This window comes from Vigna umbellata, chromosome 8, assembly GCF_029865625.1.
Source record: "Vigna umbellata cultivar VRB3 chromosome 8, Vumbellata_1.0, whole genome shotgun sequence".
NCBI classification, from domain to species: Eukaryota; Viridiplantae; Streptophyta; class Magnoliopsida; order Fabales; family Fabaceae; genus Vigna; species Vigna umbellata.
Window position 1 is genome coordinate 44,530,029 of NC_142172.1, and position 19,588 is coordinate 44,549,616.

General features: G+C 31.7%; 4 protein-coding genes across 7 annotated transcripts; all 4 read left to right on the forward strand.

Annotated features, from left to right (window-relative positions):
• Positions 1-209: 209 nt before the first annotated feature.
• LOC124825834 (cysteine-rich receptor-like protein kinase 25) lies at positions 210-3,984 on the forward strand. 3 transcript variants are annotated; one of them, XM_088095655.1, is made up of 7 exons: positions 219-1,087; positions 1,801-1,938; positions 2,033-2,154; positions 2,737-2,947; positions 3,059-3,293; positions 3,380-3,533; positions 3,649-3,984. In XM_088095655.1, the coding sequence occupies exons 1-7, from the start codon at positions 304-306 to the stop codon at positions 3,946-3,948; spliced, it is 1,944 nt and encodes a 647-aa protein (XP_087951781.1). In that variant the 5' UTR covers positions 219-303; the 3' UTR covers positions 3,949-3,984. The 3 variants fall into 3 exon arrangements, 2 of the variants coding, with proteins under 2 accessions (XP_047154504.2, XP_087951781.1); XR_015781324.1 differs by having other exon boundaries at positions 210-1,087; positions 2,737-3,293; positions 3,475-3,533; positions 3,649-3,809; XM_047298548.2 differs by having other exon boundaries at positions 215-1,087; positions 2,737-3,293.
• A 3,845-nt stretch (positions 3,985-7,829) lies between these two features.
• Positions 7,830-11,325, forward strand: LOC124825832 (cysteine-rich receptor-like protein kinase 19). Its single transcript, XM_047298545.2, has 7 exons — positions 7,830-8,878; positions 9,441-9,584; positions 9,719-9,840; positions 9,914-10,124; positions 10,239-10,476; positions 10,628-10,778; positions 10,901-11,325. Exons 1-7 carry the CDS (start codon positions 8,083-8,085, stop codon positions 11,231-11,233), a joined length of 1,995 nt encoding a protein of 664 aa, XP_047154501.1. The 5' UTR covers positions 7,830-8,082; the 3' UTR covers positions 11,234-11,325.
• Positions 11,326-13,053: 1,728 nt separating this feature from the next.
• LOC124825837 (cysteine-rich repeat secretory protein 38-like) lies at positions 13,054-15,087 on the forward strand. Its single transcript, XM_047298551.2, has 2 exons — positions 13,054-14,646; positions 14,773-15,087. The coding sequence occupies exons 1-2, from the start codon at positions 13,833-13,835 to the stop codon at positions 14,868-14,870; spliced, it is 912 nt and encodes a 303-aa protein (XP_047154507.1). The 5' UTR covers positions 13,054-13,832; the 3' UTR covers positions 14,871-15,087.
• A 2,346-nt stretch (positions 15,088-17,433) lies between these two features.
• LOC124825835 (antimicrobial ginkbilobin-2-like protein) lies at positions 17,434-19,174 on the forward strand. Of its 2 annotated transcripts, none has more exons than XM_088095659.1 (4): positions 17,434-18,367; positions 18,447-18,577; positions 18,677-18,724; positions 18,819-19,174. In XM_088095659.1, exons 1-3 carry the CDS (start codon positions 17,524-17,526, stop codon positions 18,692-18,694), a joined length of 993 nt encoding a protein of 330 aa, XP_087951785.1. In that variant the 5' UTR covers positions 17,434-17,523; the 3' UTR covers positions 18,695-18,724; positions 18,819-19,174. The 2 variants fall into 2 exon arrangements, with proteins under 2 accessions (XP_087951785.1, XP_047154506.1); XM_047298550.2 differs by having other exon boundaries at positions 17,435-18,367; positions 18,814-19,174.
• Positions 19,175-19,588: the final 414 nt, after the last annotated feature.

The window sequence follows — 19,588 nt, forward strand, 5'->3', positions numbered from 1 at the left end:
AAAACTAAAACAAACACAAATTACATAGTATTTTAAACACATAAATTAAATCAGTTACAAGTTAAACATAAGTTAAATTTAATTATCACATAAATGTGTTATTAATTATTAATATAATATTATTTATATATATGTCGGTTCTTTGTTAAACCAAAATACTTTGCGTACAAGTATTTTATTATCTCAGGAAAAGTCTTTTCCATAAATTGACTGATCGAAAGACCTGAAGTATGATGTACATGAATAATGAACTGTTAATTTATCTCTTCTTACGTTCTCTCTCTCTCAACAAACACCACGGACATGTGGTTACTCGTCTACCTTTACTTTTTGGGTTTCTTGTTCAATTTTTCCATAACCGATGCGACTGAAATTTACTACCTGAATCACAGTTGTTCAAGCAACAAAACCTTCGCTCCAAACAGCACCTACGAATCCAATCTCCGAACCCTCCTCCAGTCCCTATCTTCCCATGCCACCACTGCACTGTTCTTCAACACCACATCGGATGGTGGAGACGGCAAGGAAATCATTTACGCCTCCTTCATGTGCCGTGGCGATGTCACCAACCACACGTGCCAAGAGTGCATCAGAACTGCAGCCCAACAAATATCTCAAGTGTGTCCCAACTCCAAAGAGGCCTTAATTTGGTACCACGAATGTTTGGTTCGTTATTCGAACCGTTGTTTTTTCTCCACCTTGGAAGAGTGGCCAAGATTCAACTTCATTGATTACAACGTAACGAATTCAACGAACGAGAAGGGAAGCTATGGGTTCTGGTTGTTATCGAAAACGTTGAGTGATGCAGTGGGTGAGGCAGCGAAGGGCACCATGAAATTTGCAACAAAAAACGCTACCGTGTTTGGGTCCCAGCAAATTCATACTCTGGTTCAGTGCACGCCAGATCTATCGAGCGAAGATTGCAGTGACTGTTTGGGTGATATTATGAAAGATATTTCTTTGTGTTGTCTAGGAAGGGTCGGTGGAATGGTTCTATATCCCAGCTGCACTTTGATGTTTGGGTCCAGACATTTCTACAGAGACGTTATCGTTGCTTCGAATGCCACACAAGAATCATTACCTTCAGGTAAAGTCTCATGCGCCAAATGTTTCCAGAAACCTAATCTTGAAAAAAAAACAATCTTCTTTATAATTTAAAACTAGTTTACGTATGAGCAAATTTACAGAAATAAATATTTTTTTATTATTTCTTCTAAAATTAATTTCCCATAAGTTTCCTCTGAATTAACTTTGCATAATTTTCTTCACCGTGCTTTGATAAACAAACCTTAATTTTCGTCCATTAAATACATAACTTGTTTGGTGATGCCACTTCAACTACTGACACCCGTTTTTCTAAGGTAATAGTATGACATGTTTAATATCTTTGCTTACTTTAACGTGAACACGGAAATAAAGTCTATGATCCACGTCAACTATTGATTGAATAAGAACTTTCAACATTTAAAATAACATGATATTTAGTAAACAAATTAAATATTAATAATCTCTTTTCCTTTTATCCACACACTCCGAAAACGATGTATATGTTCATCAATCTTTATCCAGGAATAAAATATTTTTGAATCAAATTATAAACTTAAATTCCTGCATTAAGAAAATTAATTTATAAATTTCACTTTTATCGCATTCACACAAAATAAATTAGAAAAAAGATTAAATTTCTTTTTACACTAAACGACGGCAAGGTAAACCCTTTTTCTTACTCACTTTAGTACTACAAGACTCCTTTTACAATTTTTAGTTTGAATCAGAATAACGACTTTATTTCGTGTGTAGGAAATAAAATGATTTCACCTGGAGGAATTGTTACGGTTGTCATCTTTCTTGGCTTCACAATGCTAATCTCTTTTCACTGTTATTTCTTATGGAGAAGAGCAAGAAAGCGCAAGTATAAGGTTCTTTTGAAAGAAAACTGTAAGTATTTTAACAACAATTTTTAATTTCTAACTATGCATCCAAGCCTGAAAAAATTGCAAACTTAATTTAACAATTTGCTATACATGTGTAGTTGGTCAAGAAAGTGTCACTCTAGAAGGATTACAATTTGATTTGGTCACAATTCAAGCGGCAACAAATAACTTTTCAAATGAAAACAAGATTGGAAAAGGTGGATTTGGAGAAGTTTACAAGGTAAAAACATATCATAATCATAATATTTTATTTTATATTAAACTTAGTTAAATTTCAAGCACTTAATAAATTTAGGTATTTTAATTAAATTTTTGTTAAAAAAGTTGTTCTATAGAGTATCTTAAATATATATTTTTTTTTGTTTAAGTACTTTATAGTATGTGTTTTTTTTAAGTTAATTAGACTGAGACTATTACTTTCATCTTCCCATCCCTGACATATCTATGAATATATTAATTTCTTTTTTAATTTCTTCTAACTTATCAATCAACCTGTATTTTCTCTTTTCTAAGAGTAACTTGAGTAACAAGTTGAAAGAGATTATGAAAGAAGGAACAATTTGATTGACTGAGTTAGAGAGATGATAAGATGAAAATAAAGATCATATCATTTTGTTGACAACAAAAATCAAATAACTGAATACTTTGAAAAAAAGTTAAAAAAAAAAATTTTAGACATTCAATATAACAAAAAAAGAGTTATTAGTAACTCAATTACAAATATATAAATTTATGAGTTATTTAAATTAATTGAATCATATATGATTATATTTCTCACTTTAACAGTGTCGTGTCTTTTTAGGGCATCTTATCTTCTGGACTACATATAGCAGTAAAAAGATTATCACAAAGTTCTACACAAGGTTCCGTTGAATTTAAGAATGAAGTTTTATTAATAGCCAAATTACAACACAAAAACCTCGTGGAGCTAATAGGCTTTTGTCTAGAGGCACAAGAAAAGATACTTGTATACAAATTCATGCAGAATGGGAGTCTTGATAAATTTCTCTTTGGTTTGATACTTGATCTTACACTCTTGAAATTTAGCATTTTTCTCGTACACTATACTAGGCTTGTAAATATGTATTTGCCTACTTTCCTCATTCACCTAATAAACATTGCAGGTTATCAACAAAAAATGTTGAGCTGGTATGAACGTTTCAAAATTATAGAAGGAATTGCTCGAGGAATTCTTTATTTACATGAACATTCTCGACTTAAAGTTATACATCGTGATATCAAACCTAGTAATATTTTATTAGATGAAAATATGAATCCTAAAATATCAGATTTTGGTATGGCTAGAATTATGGAAATAGACCAAGATCGTGGAAGGACCAGACGTATAGTTGGAACATAGTAAGTTACAAAATTTTATTTTTTATCTCCTTTTACTTTTTTACATGATATATTTTAATTAATTTATATTGTTGTTTTTTATATAGTGGTTATATGTCACCAGAATATGCAATGTTTGGACAATTTTCTGAAAAATCAGATATTTTTAGTTTTGGAGTTATGGTTTTGGAGATTATTACAGGAAAAAAGAATACAAGTTCTCATGAATCACATTACATGCCAAATGGACTCATGAGCTATGTGAGTATAATAGTTACATTTTTTTTACGTGTTGGTCATACTTATGAAATCAAATTCAGTTAATTTAAATGTTAAGAAATAGTTTCAAATATCATTGTTTCATAAATTATTGTAGGTTTGGAGAAAATGGATGGATGAAACACCATTGAGCATATTAGACCCGTTTTTGGAAGAAAATTATTCTAGAATTGAAGTAATTAAGTGTATTCATATTAGTTTATTATGTGTTCAAGAAAACAAAAATATTAGACCTACAATAGCAGATGTTGTTTCATATCTTGATGGTCGTCACACGATTGAATTTCCATCTCCACAAGAACCAGCATATTTGTTGTTCGACAAGATGGATACAAAAATAGTCTCAGAACACTATTCTGTTAATGAGATGTCCATCAGTACATATTATGCTCGATAATAAGTTAATTCAAAGTTTTGATAACATTTTTACTTATGTTTCTAATGTGGAATATGCTTTTAAGTGACCTATATCCCACTAACTAAAAACTTTGTTTATATCTTAACTTAGTTCATTCACTTTTTTTAATATGATATTCTTCTAATCACATGTGGACTTACTTTTAATAGTGAAATAAAAATTTAGATATAGCTATAAACTACCTTTGATTTGAACATTGTTAATATTAAGTTTATTTAAGTTTTTATTATGTGAATCATTTAGTGGCAAGTACTTGATATACTTTGATTATAAAATTGTTTGACACTTTATCAAAAACTTTATCACCTAATAATTCACATTGTAGTTAGTCAGTACGTAAACTGTCTTGAATCATGCATTTATTAGTTATTTGTGACATGATTTACGAAGTTGGTAACTATTTCATATATATATATATATATAAATATTTTATATGTTTGTAATTTATCATAAAATATTTCAAAAACATATATTTTGTATAATATTAAAAGTTATACATTAAAACAAAAGACTATCTAAATATTTACTATCTCCTGATAATATTAATAATTCTCCATAGTTAATCTACAACAGATCTTTTAACAATTTTTCTTACCTCTTTTATTGAGCATGTTGATGTTATATTAGCATAACAAAAAGATATAAAAGAAAAATAAGAAATGAGAAAGATATTTGTAAACTTTAAATATCAATCTTAACAAATCCAACAAACAATGCACTTATTAGAGATCTCTCGTTGGACATCAAAAAGTTACTTTGAAAAGTAAATACGTAGTTAAAGTATTTCTTATAAAAACATTGGTACAACCATAATTGACACATACTCACTACCTAATATTGACAATGGTAAATAGGTATGGGTTAGTCTCAAATTTGATTAATGAATATCTTATCATCCAAAGCACTATTTTGAATTTTTCAAATATTTAGCTACTTTGATAAAATGTTTTTTAACCCACCATAGTCTCTGTCTTTCATCCCACAATGTACCAAATTGTGACTTCCCAAAAATACTTCACATCAAGTTGATCTTAAGTCATTTGAAACAAACATGAGACTTTCTTGCAAAATGTGACAACTATCAAGATATATTCTTTTCCTTAAACAATGTTTATATACATCATCCAAGCAAGTACAAATAATATAAAAACAATAATAAAACATAGAGATAACTTTCTTTTATTCAAGTTCACTAAATAAATAAAAAAATATTAACTTTTATTTGTTTGTCATAATTTTAATCTTTCAAAACATTTTAGAAAGGGAAAAAAGAAAAATATTTAAACTGTCCTAAATTTCGACTATTAAATAATGTAAAACTATTTAAGGTAATAAGAAAAAATATAATTATTTTAAAACATATATTAAATAACATCCTTAATTTTTATAAACATTCTCGTATAACTAACTAAACATAAATTGATTGATATATTAAAAAATATAATTTGTGGTCCCTTATAAAAACTAACCAAACATACATTGATTAATATATTAAAAAAATATAATTTATGGTCGCTACCATGTAACATTTATTGAAAACTTACTCAACTTTAACTCAACGAAAGAAATATTTTTTTTTATTTTATATTTTTTTTTTAAATTTAGACTTAATTATCATAGATAATAATATGTATTACTTCAAAATAATAACTTTTCAATTTTTAAGGTTGAGTTACTTAGATAAATAACTAAAAGATTTTTAAGCAAATTTTTTAAAATTATATTACTTAGAAAATATAATTGAAATAATTTTTAAGTAAATTTTAAATATTGCATGTTTCGGGTGTAGGGTCAAGTAACTACAAACACCTTCACAATTTTCTCTTCAACGTCGTTCGAGTAGTTATGTCCTCACTTCTCCTTCTTCTTCACTCTACCTACCAAATGTTATCTAATGCTTAAATTAGCAAACAATTCTTACAGAATCAGAGCAATAGTCTTAAATGCACAGTAAATGCGATCACTTACCTCTTACATTTTATCTTTATTTATAGTTTTTGAAGTGGGTCTATAATTAACGAAATCTTTAATCACGGCCTAATTTCGACCCATTAGACTAATTAATACTTGCATGTAAACCTGCTTCTTAATGTCTCTAGAAGAATGTTTTCGGGTCAGATGTCCGACCTCTATTTACATATGAGCTAGACGGGTCTTTAAACTTATTTTGGTTTCGTCATGAGAATCTACTGAGTTGGATTGTCTATCTCACCTTTAGTATGTAGGAACGTCCGATCCTATGATACATTGCATAATATCTATTAAGAATTTGAGTTTAAGGTTTACAATTTAAAATCTTTATAATTGAGTCAAATAAAATATTATATAAAAAATATATTTAACATGAATTTTAGAACCATTACTAAATAGAAAATAGTTTAAATTAAGATTTTTAATATTGGTTGAGTAATTAAAGTTAAAAGAGATAGCCTTTTTTTAAAAAAAAAGTTTACCTATTTACAGATTTATATTTTTTCTTTTACACTGAAATAAAAATAAGTAACATAAGCAACATGTGAATAAAATGTAGTAATAAATAATTATTATAATAATCTTATAGATAATCCACCCGCAACAAACCACAATCATAATTTTTCCTTCTTATCTTTTGCTTCTAAAACAAAATTAATATTTAATTACATGTTGGATACATATGAAAACGAAGCAGTGAACAGTAATTAAGAGTATCATGTAGTCTTTATACAATTAATGTGATCTCTACCCAACACATTATATTCATTCATAACATTAAAGAAAAAAAACATGAATAAACAATGACTTACAAATTACTATAAATATAAGATATTACTAAAGCAAATATTTTATTACTTACCTTTCTACTATTTTGTTAATTTTTTCGTCATTATTGACATCACCCCGTGGTTCAATAATTTGACTAAATGATAATATATGAGAATGCTATGGTTAGGTCCACGTCAATGACTACAGGCAAAATGGCACATAGCGAAGTTGGCTTCTACTATCACGTGTCCGTGCTGACTCCACCACCAATAATTGACAACGCCGCACCCTCTCAAATGCACATTTGTTTTTACCGGGAATATAACTTTTTAAAAATTTACAAAAAAAGATAATTTAAAAAAAGTTATAAATAAAGATAAAACGGAACATTTTAAGCGAGTCTTTTTTTTATATAATTTCAACAAAAATTAAATCAAATTTGTAATACATCTTTTAAAATATATTAAATTAAAATAGTGAGATATTAATATGATTTTATTTTATAAATTATATTGTATGGCTGAGATGGTCATGTAATCATCTCATGACCAAGTCGACTAGACGACTGTTAAGAGCAGGAGTTTGTAAAACTATTTGAAAATTATAAATATAAATCAAAGATTAGAAATAGATATTTATATTTATCACACATTTATTATTATTTTATTGAACTCCCGTAGCGATAGTGGACATGGATCGAATAATTTTTGGGAAATGTCTTCTTTAACAACTCTTTTTTAACAATTTTTTTGACAACACAGACGTGGTAGCTTATGATGGGTTGGTTTCAAATATTTTTCTGAAAACAAATTCAAACAAACCAATAAAACAATGACATGTGGCCCATTGTCAAAAAATTGTTAAAATTTGTTGTTGAAATATCAGGATCCTAACCTTTATCATTGTATCACTCCAACATAATTTATTTCAAGTGAAAAGTTGTGTCAAATGATACAATTTGCCTATATCTATGATGTTTTTTAAAAATATCTATTTTGATAGGTTAAAAGAAAAAACCAGTTTGGTGAAAAACCTCAAATGCCATATTTCATAAACTATCCACGGAATAGAAGGGAGGAGAATGCATTCGCTACGTTTCTAAAACAGTCAGATTAAATTAACTTTCGTAGGAGATAAAGAACCAGTTGTCACATCTTATAAAAATTATAATCTATTTACAATCATTTATATATTATTGAACTAGTTTTAAATACAAAATATGAAACCACGACTTGTGATATTTTACTTTGTTGACAAACCTCAATCCAATTCATAGACCGCGGCCGTCTCTGACTTCTATCCCTTCACGCGCATCTGCATGATGCCATCACTCGTTTCTTTGTCTCAGTCAGTGCAGAGATTTTGCAGCACATGAGAATCATGATTACCAAGTCCAAAAATAGTCTAAAACTGTTCCTTTTTTGCACCCTTGTGCTCACCGTTACAGAAACATCTGCTTCGGTGTTCAACAACGTTAGCTGCTCCAGTAACCACACTTTCACTCCAAACACCACCTTCAATGCCAACCTCAACACCCTTCTCTCCCACCTTTCCTCCAACGTCACCAACAACTTTAGATTCTTCAACACAACATCTGGGGAGGGTTCGGACACCGTCTATGGCCTCTACATGTGCCGTGGAGACGTGCCGTTTGCTCTATGCAGAGAGTGTGTGGGTTTCGCGACCCTAACCATAGCCTCGTCGTGTCCCACATCGAAAGAGGCTGTGATTTGGTACAACGAGTGTTTGTTGCGCTACTCTTACAGGTTCTTCTTCTCTAAAATGGAAGAATGGCCACGGCACCAGGTCAATATCCCATTGGGGGATCCTGTCGTTTTGCACAGTAATAAATTCTACACTGCTTTAGGATCCATTTTCAATGAACTTCCAAATCAAGCAGCACTGGCTCTCAGAGGGTCCAACCCTTATGCTGTTAAGCAAGAAAACGCTTCTGCGAGTGTGACCCTGTATGGCCTCGCTCAGTGCACACCAGACTTGGCCGCCGGAGATTGCAAACGGTGTATCGCCGATGCGGCGGCGGAATTCGCCGTGTCTTGTTGCGGAGGGAGCATAGGGGCAAGTGTTCTGTTTCCCAGTTGCATTGTTAGGTATGAAACGTATCCGTTTTATCAGCATTCAGGAACCTCCGCGCCAACAACGATTAAGGGTAAGTTTGTTTTCTTTTGTTTCTCGAATGAAAATGTTGGATTCTTTGGTTTAAAGAATAGCAGAGAGAGAAAGGTTTATCAAAGTTTTAATTTGCAACCAATCACAGTTTAGTCACAATCCTTGAAAATACAAGTGGCCAATCAGATTGTAAATATTTTAGTCCCGATCATCCACATATTTTGAGGTTGGCTAATAAGTTGGAAAGAATAAGAGAACAGAGAAAGCAAAAGATTTTAATTGGAGAAGGAAAAAATACTTTCTTTATTTGACTTCCAATGGAATAACCAGAAATTTTCACTGATCTCATTTTTATATATATAGAAAAAAGAGATTAACTAATTCTTGAACTCAGACAACTCTTCATAAATTGCTTTCTGCAAGAGATAAGATTAGTCTGATGACAGTAAGCACGAATATTCAACTGTGGCTTCATATAATTAGCATACTTGTCGAATATGTGCTGTATTGAGTTTGATCATTAGTTGATTAATTTTGTACAAAAGAAAACGTTGAAATGGTGTTGACGCTGTGTGGTTTGTCAATATGACACGTTTTGACAGGTTCAGGAAATATTCGCACTGAAGTGATTGTGATAGCCGTTGTCATGGTTGTCGTTTTGGTAATCATTTTTTTCTTTGGCTACTACGGTTTCAACCGCATAAAAGCGAGAAAGAAAAGCAAGGCCAGTGACGACAGAGAAAACTGTAATATCAACGAACCTGTTATATCTTCAATATTGGAGCTTAGTACAAAAGCCTATAGTTTTTTTTTTCTTTATATTTATTACATGTACTCGGTGTGAGTATTTCCAATAACTGCTCCGTGAATTGTAATGCAGTTGGGGTAGAAATCAGTGTCTTGGAGTCCTTGGAATTTGATTTTGCTACAATTGAAGCAGCAACAAACAAGTTTTCTGAAGACCGCAGGATCGGCAAAGGGGGTTACGGAGAAGTCTACAAGGTAACATAAATGCGATGATCAATGTGTCATCTATATTGTTTTCTTGTTCTATTCTAACGGCATGTAATCACAGGGAATCCTTCCTAACGGTGAAGAAGTAGCTGTAAAGAGATTGTCAACAAATTCTAAGCAGGGAGCGGAGGAATTCAAGAATGAAGTGTTGTTAATAGCTAAACTTCAACACAAAAATTTGGTGAGGTTAATAGGATTTTGCCAACAAGACAGAGAGAAAATACTTATCTATGAATATGTCCCTAACAAAAGCCTTGATCACTTTCTATTTGGTAAGACTTTTCAGTATTTGTTTCTGCTCTGAGTTTTACATTGCAATTTTAATCGAATGTGAAATAAATATTGATTTATACTTTTGTAATGTATTTGACTAATGGTATCTGTAGATCCCGCAACACACAGAATATTAACTTGGTCAGAGCGGTATAAAATCATTAAAGGAATTGCAAGAGGAATTCTTTATCTTCATGAAGACTCTCGTCTTAAGATTATACATCGTGATATCAAACCAAGCAATGTTCTATTGGACAACGACTTCAATCCAAAAATCTCTGATTTTGGCATGGCAAGGATGGTAGATACAAACCAGATTCAAGGATGTACGAACAGAGTTGTGGGTACATAGTGAGTTGCAAACCCTTACATTTTTCAAAAGTACATTTTTATTTATGTAATTCGTTTATTTATCATCATGAAATAATTGTGATAATTTCTGAATACTCTCACGTCCCTTATAATCTCCATGCTGATTGTTTTCTGCATTCTTCATTTTCAGCGGTTACATGCCTCCCGAGTATGCCATGCATGGACACTTTTCTGAAAAGTCTGATGTATTCAGTTTTGGAGTTATGATTCTTGAGATTATCAGTGGAAAGAAGAATTCTTGTTCTTATGAATCATCTCGTGTCGATGATCTCTTGAGTTATGTGAGTATTCAATTCTTGTTTCTTCTTATTGACTGCTGTTCTCTGAACCATAGTTCAAAAGAGACATAAACAAAGTTTAAGAAAGTGATAAAGGAAAATCTTGAATGGGTAATTAATTTCAGGCATGGAACAATTGGAGGGATGTATCACCATTTCAATTGTTGGATCCGAGTCTTGTGGAATCTTACAGTCCAAACGAAGTTGAGAAATGTATGCAGATTGGTTTATTGTGTGTGCAAGAAAATCCTGATGACAGACCAATAATAGGAACCATCGTTTCATATCTTAGCAACCCTTCGGTTGAAATGCCATTCCCTTTAGAGCCAGCGTTTTTCATGCAAGGCAGAGTTAGAAGACATTCAGCTGAACATCAATCATCTTCAGGTTACTCCATCAATCATTCTTTCTCCACCTCTGTAAATAACATGTCCACTACCGTATTCTTCCCTAGATAGAATTCTTATATCTTATATCTAATTAAACTCATTACATATTTCAGATAACTTTTCCTTCATAACAATTTGAAGAAAATATTACTTAGTTTTTATATTTTGCTTATTTATTAAATATCAACAATGAAAGTTTATTAAGAGGGTATTGCAACATAAGTTAAAATTTTAACTTGTAACACTGGGTAATTTGCATTCTATACTTATTAGTTGAAAAAGCTTTCTAAAGTCACCATTTATCAGTTCATGAAAGGAACTAATGAAACTAATTTGAGACGACGTTGAAAGTTTTAAATGGAAAGTAATAATTATTAGTTATTGACAATGATAGCAGAATTGATGGACACGAGAGAAACAGGAAAACGTGGTTAGCTTGAAGCATATTAGGTTGAATTAAGATGAAGAAATTCCAACTTAGGACCCACAGATTTAAAGAAGCCACTTATTTCAAGGTCCACGAGTATCATTAGTATTACGTGAGAGAGTGAAATTAGGGATGAACAGTAGGCATGTGTGGGGATCTGGAAGAATAGAAATAAATGGATTTGAAAAGAAAAATAGCTGAGAATAATTTTGCTTGAATTAAGAGAGTTTAGATAAAAATTTATAATAGTTAATGAACGATTGAATGGATTAAAAATTATTTTATTTAATAAAAATAGAAGATTATTGTTAGTTATATTTCTTATTATTATATTTAATTTATTGTTATTTTTATTATATTATTTATATTATTGTTTATAATTTTTTTATTATGTATGTTATTAATATTATTATTAATTTTATGATTATTTAATTTATTATATTTTATTTGATTTTAATCAGTTAAATTTATTTATTTAATAATTATGAAATTGGTTTGTAATATAAATTATTATAAAAGTAAAAAAAGAAAAGCAACTTTCCCCTCAATTCATGTAAGAAGGGAAAACAAAACTGCATTATAGCTTGTGCAAATTTCTAATTATGATAAAAAAGTGCACTTGGAAAGATTGCCTCCATCTGCTGCTCATAATTTCTATAGCAAGGCATATGATAAGACCGAAAAGGTAATTCCGAGACTATCTTAATAATTATCTAAAAGTCGTTATTTGTTTTTAAATATTAATTAAAAACAGAAACTAGATCATTATTGACATTTATTATAGTTATTATATTTAGATCCGGTGAAACTGAATAGCTTAATTTAGAAGGAGTCTATCAATTAAAGAATAGCAGAAAAAAAATAGTAGAAATTATGGGGCTTGATTAAATTAATTTACTTATAACCTTAAAAATAATTAATTAGAAATAAAAACAGACATTAATACCGAATTTTGTTGACAAAAATCCAAAACTCTAATAGGAGAAACTTTAAACTTCATCTTTTCATAAAATTAGACATTTCATTCATTATCCTTCTTAAATTAGATAGTTATATTTTTTTTTATTCAATTAGTTGGCTAGTTGATAAAAATTACTCATTCATTTATTCTTTTAATTATGAAATTAATTACATTATATTACTTGTTCTTTTTAATCTTTAAAATTTTCGATCAAATTTTTTATAAAAAAAATAAAAGAAAAAATAGAAAAATAAATCAAATTAATTTACTCTTAAGTTAAAATATATAAATTAATTTTAAAATGGGCAAAAGTCATTTTTTTATTATCCATATCAGAAACTCAATTAAACATATGCCTAGCGTAAACTTTTTTTTTTCTAATATGACATGCTGATTTGGATTTAATTACTAGTTATATTTGGGATTAATTTAAACATACATCATAATTGTGATTAATAGTTTGAGATAATTGTATCAAAATTAATTCTACCAAACTAAATATTTCAATAGTTCTCAATGGTAGATCTTAATTAATAATATTTTAGAATCAATGTTACTAGAGTCCATTCTTGACTGTTGTAAAGTAGTGTAGTCAAACTTCTCTTGTTAAAACACTTTTATTTTGCATGTAAACAAATGATATAAAATTGTTGCACCATTATTAATTACCAACATTATTAATCTTTATCTCTAAAAAAAAGGTTAAAAAAGAATGAATGTGACAAAGCAATTAAAAAATCAAGACTATTTTCGTCTCTTACAAGCTCACGCTTATTCTACGTAAGTGATATTATTTTTCCTAGTAATGATTCAATGTTTTTCTATTTATTTTTAATTCAACGTAATTCATATATTTTTTTTTCTGAAAATACTTAATTTAATTCATTAAAATAATTTCCTCTCGAATTTAACAATGAACACAAAAAATAAAGTTAAGTAATATACTATAATGTTTAACGGTAATAAAAATCATTAACTAAATATAAAGTCAAATTTCAAAGTTGTTGTTAGGTGTTTTAAGAATTGTAAAATGAAATGAAAAAAAAATGCAAAATTCGTGCATGGTGCTTTAAAATTTTTAAAAACATAAGGAAAAATAAGATTACAGAGCTTTATTAAAAAAAATGTGGATGAGGAGAGAACAAAAGCTTGACTTGCTTCATTGACTTGCCATGCATCAAGAAAAGTAGAATGCCACCACGTGTTTTGTGGTAAATTTTATCGATTGAATCAACAATCCGACGCCCCCAAGTTGGCATTTTCACAAACACCTTCACAGCATGGCCCTTTTTTCCTTGAAACATGCTCTCTTCTTCATGTTTCTTATCTTTACCACTGTCCACGCATCAGATGACCCTATATTCCTTCGCCAAAATTGCACAACCAACGAAACCTTCACCTCCAACACCACTTTCCAACTCAACCTCCGCACCCTCTTGTCTTCCCTATCTTCCCTTGCCACCCGAAACACCCAATTTCGCAACGCCACCGTATCCGGCGGAAGCCCCTCCGACACAGTCTACGGTCTCTTCCTCTGCCGCGGCGACGTGCCCCCTCAACTCTGTCAACAGTGTGTCCTGAACGCGACACAAAGACTCGGCAACCAAAACACAGATACATGCAAGTTTGCGAAAAGCTCTATAATTTGGTATGACGAATGTTTGGCTCGATATTCCAACAGGAACTTCTTCTCCACGGTGGAGACAAGGCCCAGAATGCGTCTGCGGAACACCGCCAACATTTCCGACACAAAAAGCTTCTTGCGCTTGTTGTACACCACCTTGAATGAAACCGCAGACGAGGCAGCGAATTCTTCTAATGGTGACAAGTTATACGCCACAAAACAAGCTAATATCTCTGGGTTTCAGACCCTCTATTGTCTGACTCAGTGCACACCGGATTTGTCACCCCAAGATTGCAGAAGGTGTCTCAGTGATGTGATAGGGGACCTTTCCTGGTGTTGTCCTGGAAGCCAAGGAGGAAGAGTTTTGTATCCAAGTTGTAACTTTAGGTATGAGCTCTATCCTTTCTACAGAATGGATTCTCCGGCACCCGAAGCAAATGTTAGTCCTACAGCTTCTACGATAAAAAAAGGTAATGCTACATATTACAGTTCTTTAAAATGTTTTAGAGTTATGAATTTAAACTAGAACAACACGCGAATAAATGATTTAGGTCAGATTAGGTTATGAACTTAATGATCAGTTTTTCTGTGTTTAGGTGAAGCAGGAAAGAGAGGCGTCTCATCAGAGATAGCAACTGCAACTTTTGTTTCAATTGGTGTGACTTGGCTGTGGTGGGTATTTGTTCTTAAGTGAAAAAGAGAAGGAAAGAAGAATCGCTTTCAAGTTTCTGCAGATACGCAAAGAAAAGTGAAACAAAAGAATCGCTGCAGACATTTGTACTTCAATAAGCTCTGGACAGAATGCAGTACTATGCTTCAATTATACAAAGTTGTCTTAACAGAAAGAGTTTCTCATTCTTATGTAACTTCAAATGAATTAATCATATTATATAGACTTATCTTTAATTTAATTCCAAGAAAATTGGATGCGAATAAATACTTTACCGTTACTTTTTTTCTTTTTCCTTTTCCTGAGGAAAATAAGTTACTACTATCACAAAGACTAAAAACATGACGTGTTCCAAAAAGAAGAAGAAATATTAACTGAAAAATAAATATAACAATGAAATGCAAAAATTAATATCAACCGAATAAACGGTCAAATTACGAGGAAATCTTATACGTGTGATTTTGTTTTACTGGATTCTTACTCATAGTACTTTATTAACAAGTTAACTTGTTTTTATTTACTTTTAGGACAAAGAAAATAAAGATTAGGTGAATCAGCGTTCACATAAATAGAATAGACAAAAGTATTACATATTCTTCGATCGAGGTACCATTTTAATTCAGGAAAAAGTGTTTTTTTTTATACGTGATTAGTCCATTTTAAATATTTTTTTTAAAATAAATTCAAACAAATAAATGTTCTGTTATCAAAAAATTATTAAAATATTAGAATACTTTAATTTAAATAAAATATAAAAACACAAATAAATAAAATAAACATGATAAAATATATTTAAAAAGAAGGGATTTGACCGACAAATTAGAGGAATTAAAGAGAGAAAATTTATATATTTAAATATATTTCCCACATATTAAAAGATTAAAGAGAGAAAAAATATATTTACTGGGTGACAAGTTTAATAAAATATGTGTTCTTTCAATTAATAAATTTATAATTAAATTTTTTTAAGAAAACATAATTTATCAGAAGACGATATTAGATTACATATTTAAATATCTCATTCAAAAATGAAAATATGTTATTTTTGGACAATTTTTTTTAAATTAAACCGCAGATTCTTGTCCATACGAGAAAAACAAAAATGTATATGTGTTTGTCATTTGACTATTCTTTACTAGTACTTCAAAGATAAACGATCTTGAGTTGGGTATTTACCTAAATAATCTTTTTATGAAATAAAGTTAACTTATATATAAAATATAAAAATTAAAAACATATAATAACTTTTTAAAGTAATTAATTCGTATGCTAATTTTATTAGTTGATAAAAAAATATTTTTTGGTTTTTTTATTTCTCCCTTTCATAAAAAGTTTAGAAGAAACTTGTGAAAACATGCCACTCAGTGGCTAATTAAGATATTTGATGTTCTTTGACTTCTGTTCACACAAAAGTCTTCTAAGTCTTCGTTGCCATCTTTCTCAACAATTAATTATTTCTTTTTCGTCAGCCCAACGAAACCGAACACTCATTTGTCCTCACATCAACATTATTTGCACCACCTATACTTAAGATGATTGGACACGGACTTTGCTTTTTATTTTTATTTTTCATGTTTTTGTGAATATGGAAACTTTTTCCATTTTACTATTTGTTCACGTAGGATTTAGATCCCTAATTTAAAACATTTAAAGTTGTCCGTTCCATCATCCAAGCCGTAGGAAATGATGTTTGCAAAAGACACCCAACACTCAAGATTAGTTATAAGAGTTAAAAGTTACATGTTCTCTTTGTCAGACAAATATTTATAAATTATAATGACCTTACCGTTAGGTCTGACTCATTAATCACCAATGAATGATATTATTAATTGTCAATAAATAACAATTATTTTCATTAACTCCCCGGTAGTTATTACTATTGATTATCTTAACGGCTGTTTTTACCGATCGGTTCATTGACCTGAGAGTGGTCAACCGACTCTTCTCTTCTGTACCTTTACCGTTCGGTCGGCTATGAGCCCATAGGAACATAAGCCTCCCAAGCGCTAGCAAAATTTTTGATATTGCGTTGGGTTTCAATTCATACACTAGCATGCGTTCTTTATCGTCCGAACGAGTTTTGCACTAAGAGTTCCTTTTGAAGTCTCCCTTAGACTAAGGTGAGAGTTCATGAAAGAAGACTGCCTCACTGCTCGGTTTAGGTCTTACGAGTTCACTAGGATTGTGTTCTAAGATCAAGGTGAGAGTTCACGAAAGAAGACTGCCTCACCGCTCGGTTTAGGTCTTAGGAGTTCACTAGGAGCGTGCCCTAAGACCAAGGTGAGAGCTCACGAAGAGTCTGTCTCACCGCTCTCGGTTTAGGTATTAGGAGTTCACTAGGAGCGTGCCCTAAGATCAAGGTGAGAGCTCACGAAGAGTCTGTCTCACCGCTCGGGTTAGGTCTTAGGAGTTCAATAGGAACGTGCCCTAAGAGCAATGTGAGCGCTCACGAAACGTCGGAGTGTCTTTTGCAGACATCCTCCCCGCAGCTTAGACAAGGAAAAGAGAGAAAACAGCTAACTAGATCATAAAGTGGACAACTTTGAAAGTCTTATATTAACGATCTAAATTCTGCCGAATCACTATTGAACCCCTTCCCTTAATGTATGTACTGCGTCACTCTTTACCCTGATCCAGAAGCACATAGGTTCTCAAACAAACTATTACAAACATAAACATGGGAAAAACAATTCACCAACTGCAAATTTTTCTCCAAACCAACGTCACCAACATGCCTCGTTCCAACCGCTTAGCAATTTCCTCAATTTTCTTCTTCCTCTTTAGTTCCTTCTTCTTTTCAACCAAAGCAACGCCAATATACAGTTCCCATGTCTGCACAGACTCCACCAAAGACAAACCAAACACCACATTCCAAACCAACCTCAACCTCCTCCTCTCTTCCCTTTCTTCCAAGGCCACCGAAGCCACCCAATTCTACAAAACAACAATTGCCACCGAAACCCCCAACCCCGTCAAGGGCCTCTTCCTCTGCCGCGGCGACACCCTCGCCGCCGCCTGCCACGACTGCGTCACCGCTGCAGCAGCGGACCTAAAACGCCTGTGCCCGGTTCAGAAGGAGGCCATAATCTGGTACGACGTGTGCATGGTACGCTACTCCGACCAATACCTCAATAACATCGTACCTGGAGTGGATATGTCTGATTCCAAAAACGTTACTAGCATTAGCATTAGTCTTGACCGATTCAACGAATTGCTCGCGGGATTGCTGAATTCCCTGGCAACGAAAGCTAAGAATTCCTCAGATAAGAAATTTGCGACAGGGGAAGTGAACCTCACGAGTTCGGTGACCCTTTATGGGTTGGTGCAGTGCACGCCAGATTTGTCTTTGTTCGATTGCAGGATGTGTTTTAGCAGCGCCATTGCGTCTGTTCCGAATTGCTGTGATGGGAAACGAGGGGCAAGAGTGTTGCTTCCTGGATGCAATATCAGATATGAAGTGTATCCATTTTACAGCAGCAATAACACATTGACCCCAACGATTGTGAAGCCTCGTCCTTCAGGTACAGTGCTAGTAAGTAGTAAATTGTGCTTATTTGATTTTGAGTAGGGAGTGATTGAATTGTATTGACGTTTGCCCAGGACGGAGTGGTGTTGAAGTGATTCTTACATTTGTTATCCCTATTGTTGCTGCGATGGTGCTTTTCACTTTTGGGATATGTACTGTCATGAGAAAGCAAGCAAAGAGTGTGATACAATTGTGGAAGCAAACGGTAACAGAACTTGAATTCTTCCATTCCAATTTAAGTAATTGTTTGATAGTTTCATGTTATGGTCGATGCTGACTGTTTGATTTTGGGGTTGAAAAACAGAATTATTCTGAGGTGTAGATGAGACTGATGCTGCAAAGAATAGCAAAGGTTGGGGACAAGAGATAGTACTATGAGTAGTTTAATGGGAAATACAATACTGTTAATGCTGAATATTTGGATTTTGTGTGCTTGATTAGGAAAGGCATAATGCAAGACAACCTTGATTATCGTTTTCGTCTTCCGAATCTGTCAAAGACACATGACTGAAGATGTGGCTGCATCAGATCGTTTAACGGAGGACTTGGCAATTGGTAGTGTAGATTAGTGAAGTATAAGCTGACTGAGTTTTTGTTGTTGCTGCATCGGCATCCATCTATATGTTTGCTGTTACTTGGACAGATTGTTTTAGATGTAAGAATATCAACGGACCAGAAGTGTGGATACTGTTTCTATTTTTATTTTTATTTATCCTGGTGAGTTTGCATAGATATATTTCCATATAAAACGGTAATTCACAACCTATTAAAGAAATATCATCAGGCCACTGAGTTCTTCAAATGTTGGTGAAAAATTCAATATTAATCTGTGTTGATATGAAATTTGAATTTATAGAGTGTCTGTATTCTACATTGAAATAGGTAGGTAAATAACCATCTTGATTCTCAAAGATTCACATATACCTCATACAAAAAGATAAAAAAATAAACGGTTCAAAATGATATATTTAAAAATAAACTTGAAATACACTTCAAAACTCATTAAAAAAACAAGAAGAAATGTGGAAAACATTATCACAACAGTAAAACATGCAATAAAAGTCAAAGTTTATTATTTATGGATAACTTATGTAATTTGCATAAATAATTTTTTTTCTTAGTTCATAAAATATATTTAATTTAAAGATTGAATTACAATTATTTATTATTACTATTATTATTTGAAGATCAATTTTTAAATATTTAGTAGCTAAAT

What these genes read in the sequence shown, in the direction of transcription:
- LOC124825837 (XM_047298551.2), top strand. Translation starts at nt 13,833, where the DNA reads ATGGCCCTTTTTTCCTTGAAACATGCTCTCTTCTTCATGTTTCTTATC. An exon ending in AGCTTCTACGATAAAAAAAG is followed by an intron (nt 14,647 to 14,772) that starts GTAATGCTACAT and finishes TTCTGTGTTTAG; the next exon opens with GTGAAGCAGGAAAGAGAGGC.
- LOC124825835 (XM_088095659.1), top strand. Translation starts at nt 17,524, where the DNA reads ATGGGAAAAACAATTCACCAACTGCAAATTTTTCTCCAAACCAACGTC. An exon ending in TGTGAAGCCTCGTCCTTCAG is followed by an intron (nt 18,368 to 18,446) that starts GTACAGTGCTAG and finishes ACGTTTGCCCAG; the next exon opens with GACGGAGTGGTGTTGAAGTG.
- LOC124825834 (XM_047298548.2), top strand. Translation starts at nt 304, where the DNA reads ATGTGGTTACTCGTCTACCTTTACTTTTTGGGTTTCTTGTTCAATTTT. An exon ending in GGTTCTTTTGAAAGAAAACT is followed by an intron (nt 1,939 to 2,032) that starts GTAAGTATTTTA and finishes ATACATGTGTAG; the next exon opens with TTGGTCAAGAAAGTGTCACT. An exon ending in CAAATGGACTCATGAGCTAT is followed by an intron (nt 3,534 to 3,648) that starts GTGAGTATAATA and finishes AAATTATTGTAG; the next exon opens with GTTTGGAGAAAATGGATGGA.
- LOC124825832 (XM_047298545.2), top strand. Translation starts at nt 8,083, where the DNA reads ATGAGAATCATGATTACCAAGTCCAAAAATAGTCTAAAACTGTTCCTT. An exon ending in GTTACGGAGAAGTCTACAAG is followed by an intron (nt 9,841 to 9,913) that starts GTAACATAAATG and finishes ATGTAATCACAG; the next exon opens with GGAATCCTTCCTAACGGTGA. An exon ending in CCTTGATCACTTTCTATTTG is followed by an intron (nt 10,125 to 10,238) that starts GTAAGACTTTTC and finishes TGGTATCTGTAG; the next exon opens with ATCCCGCAACACACAGAATA.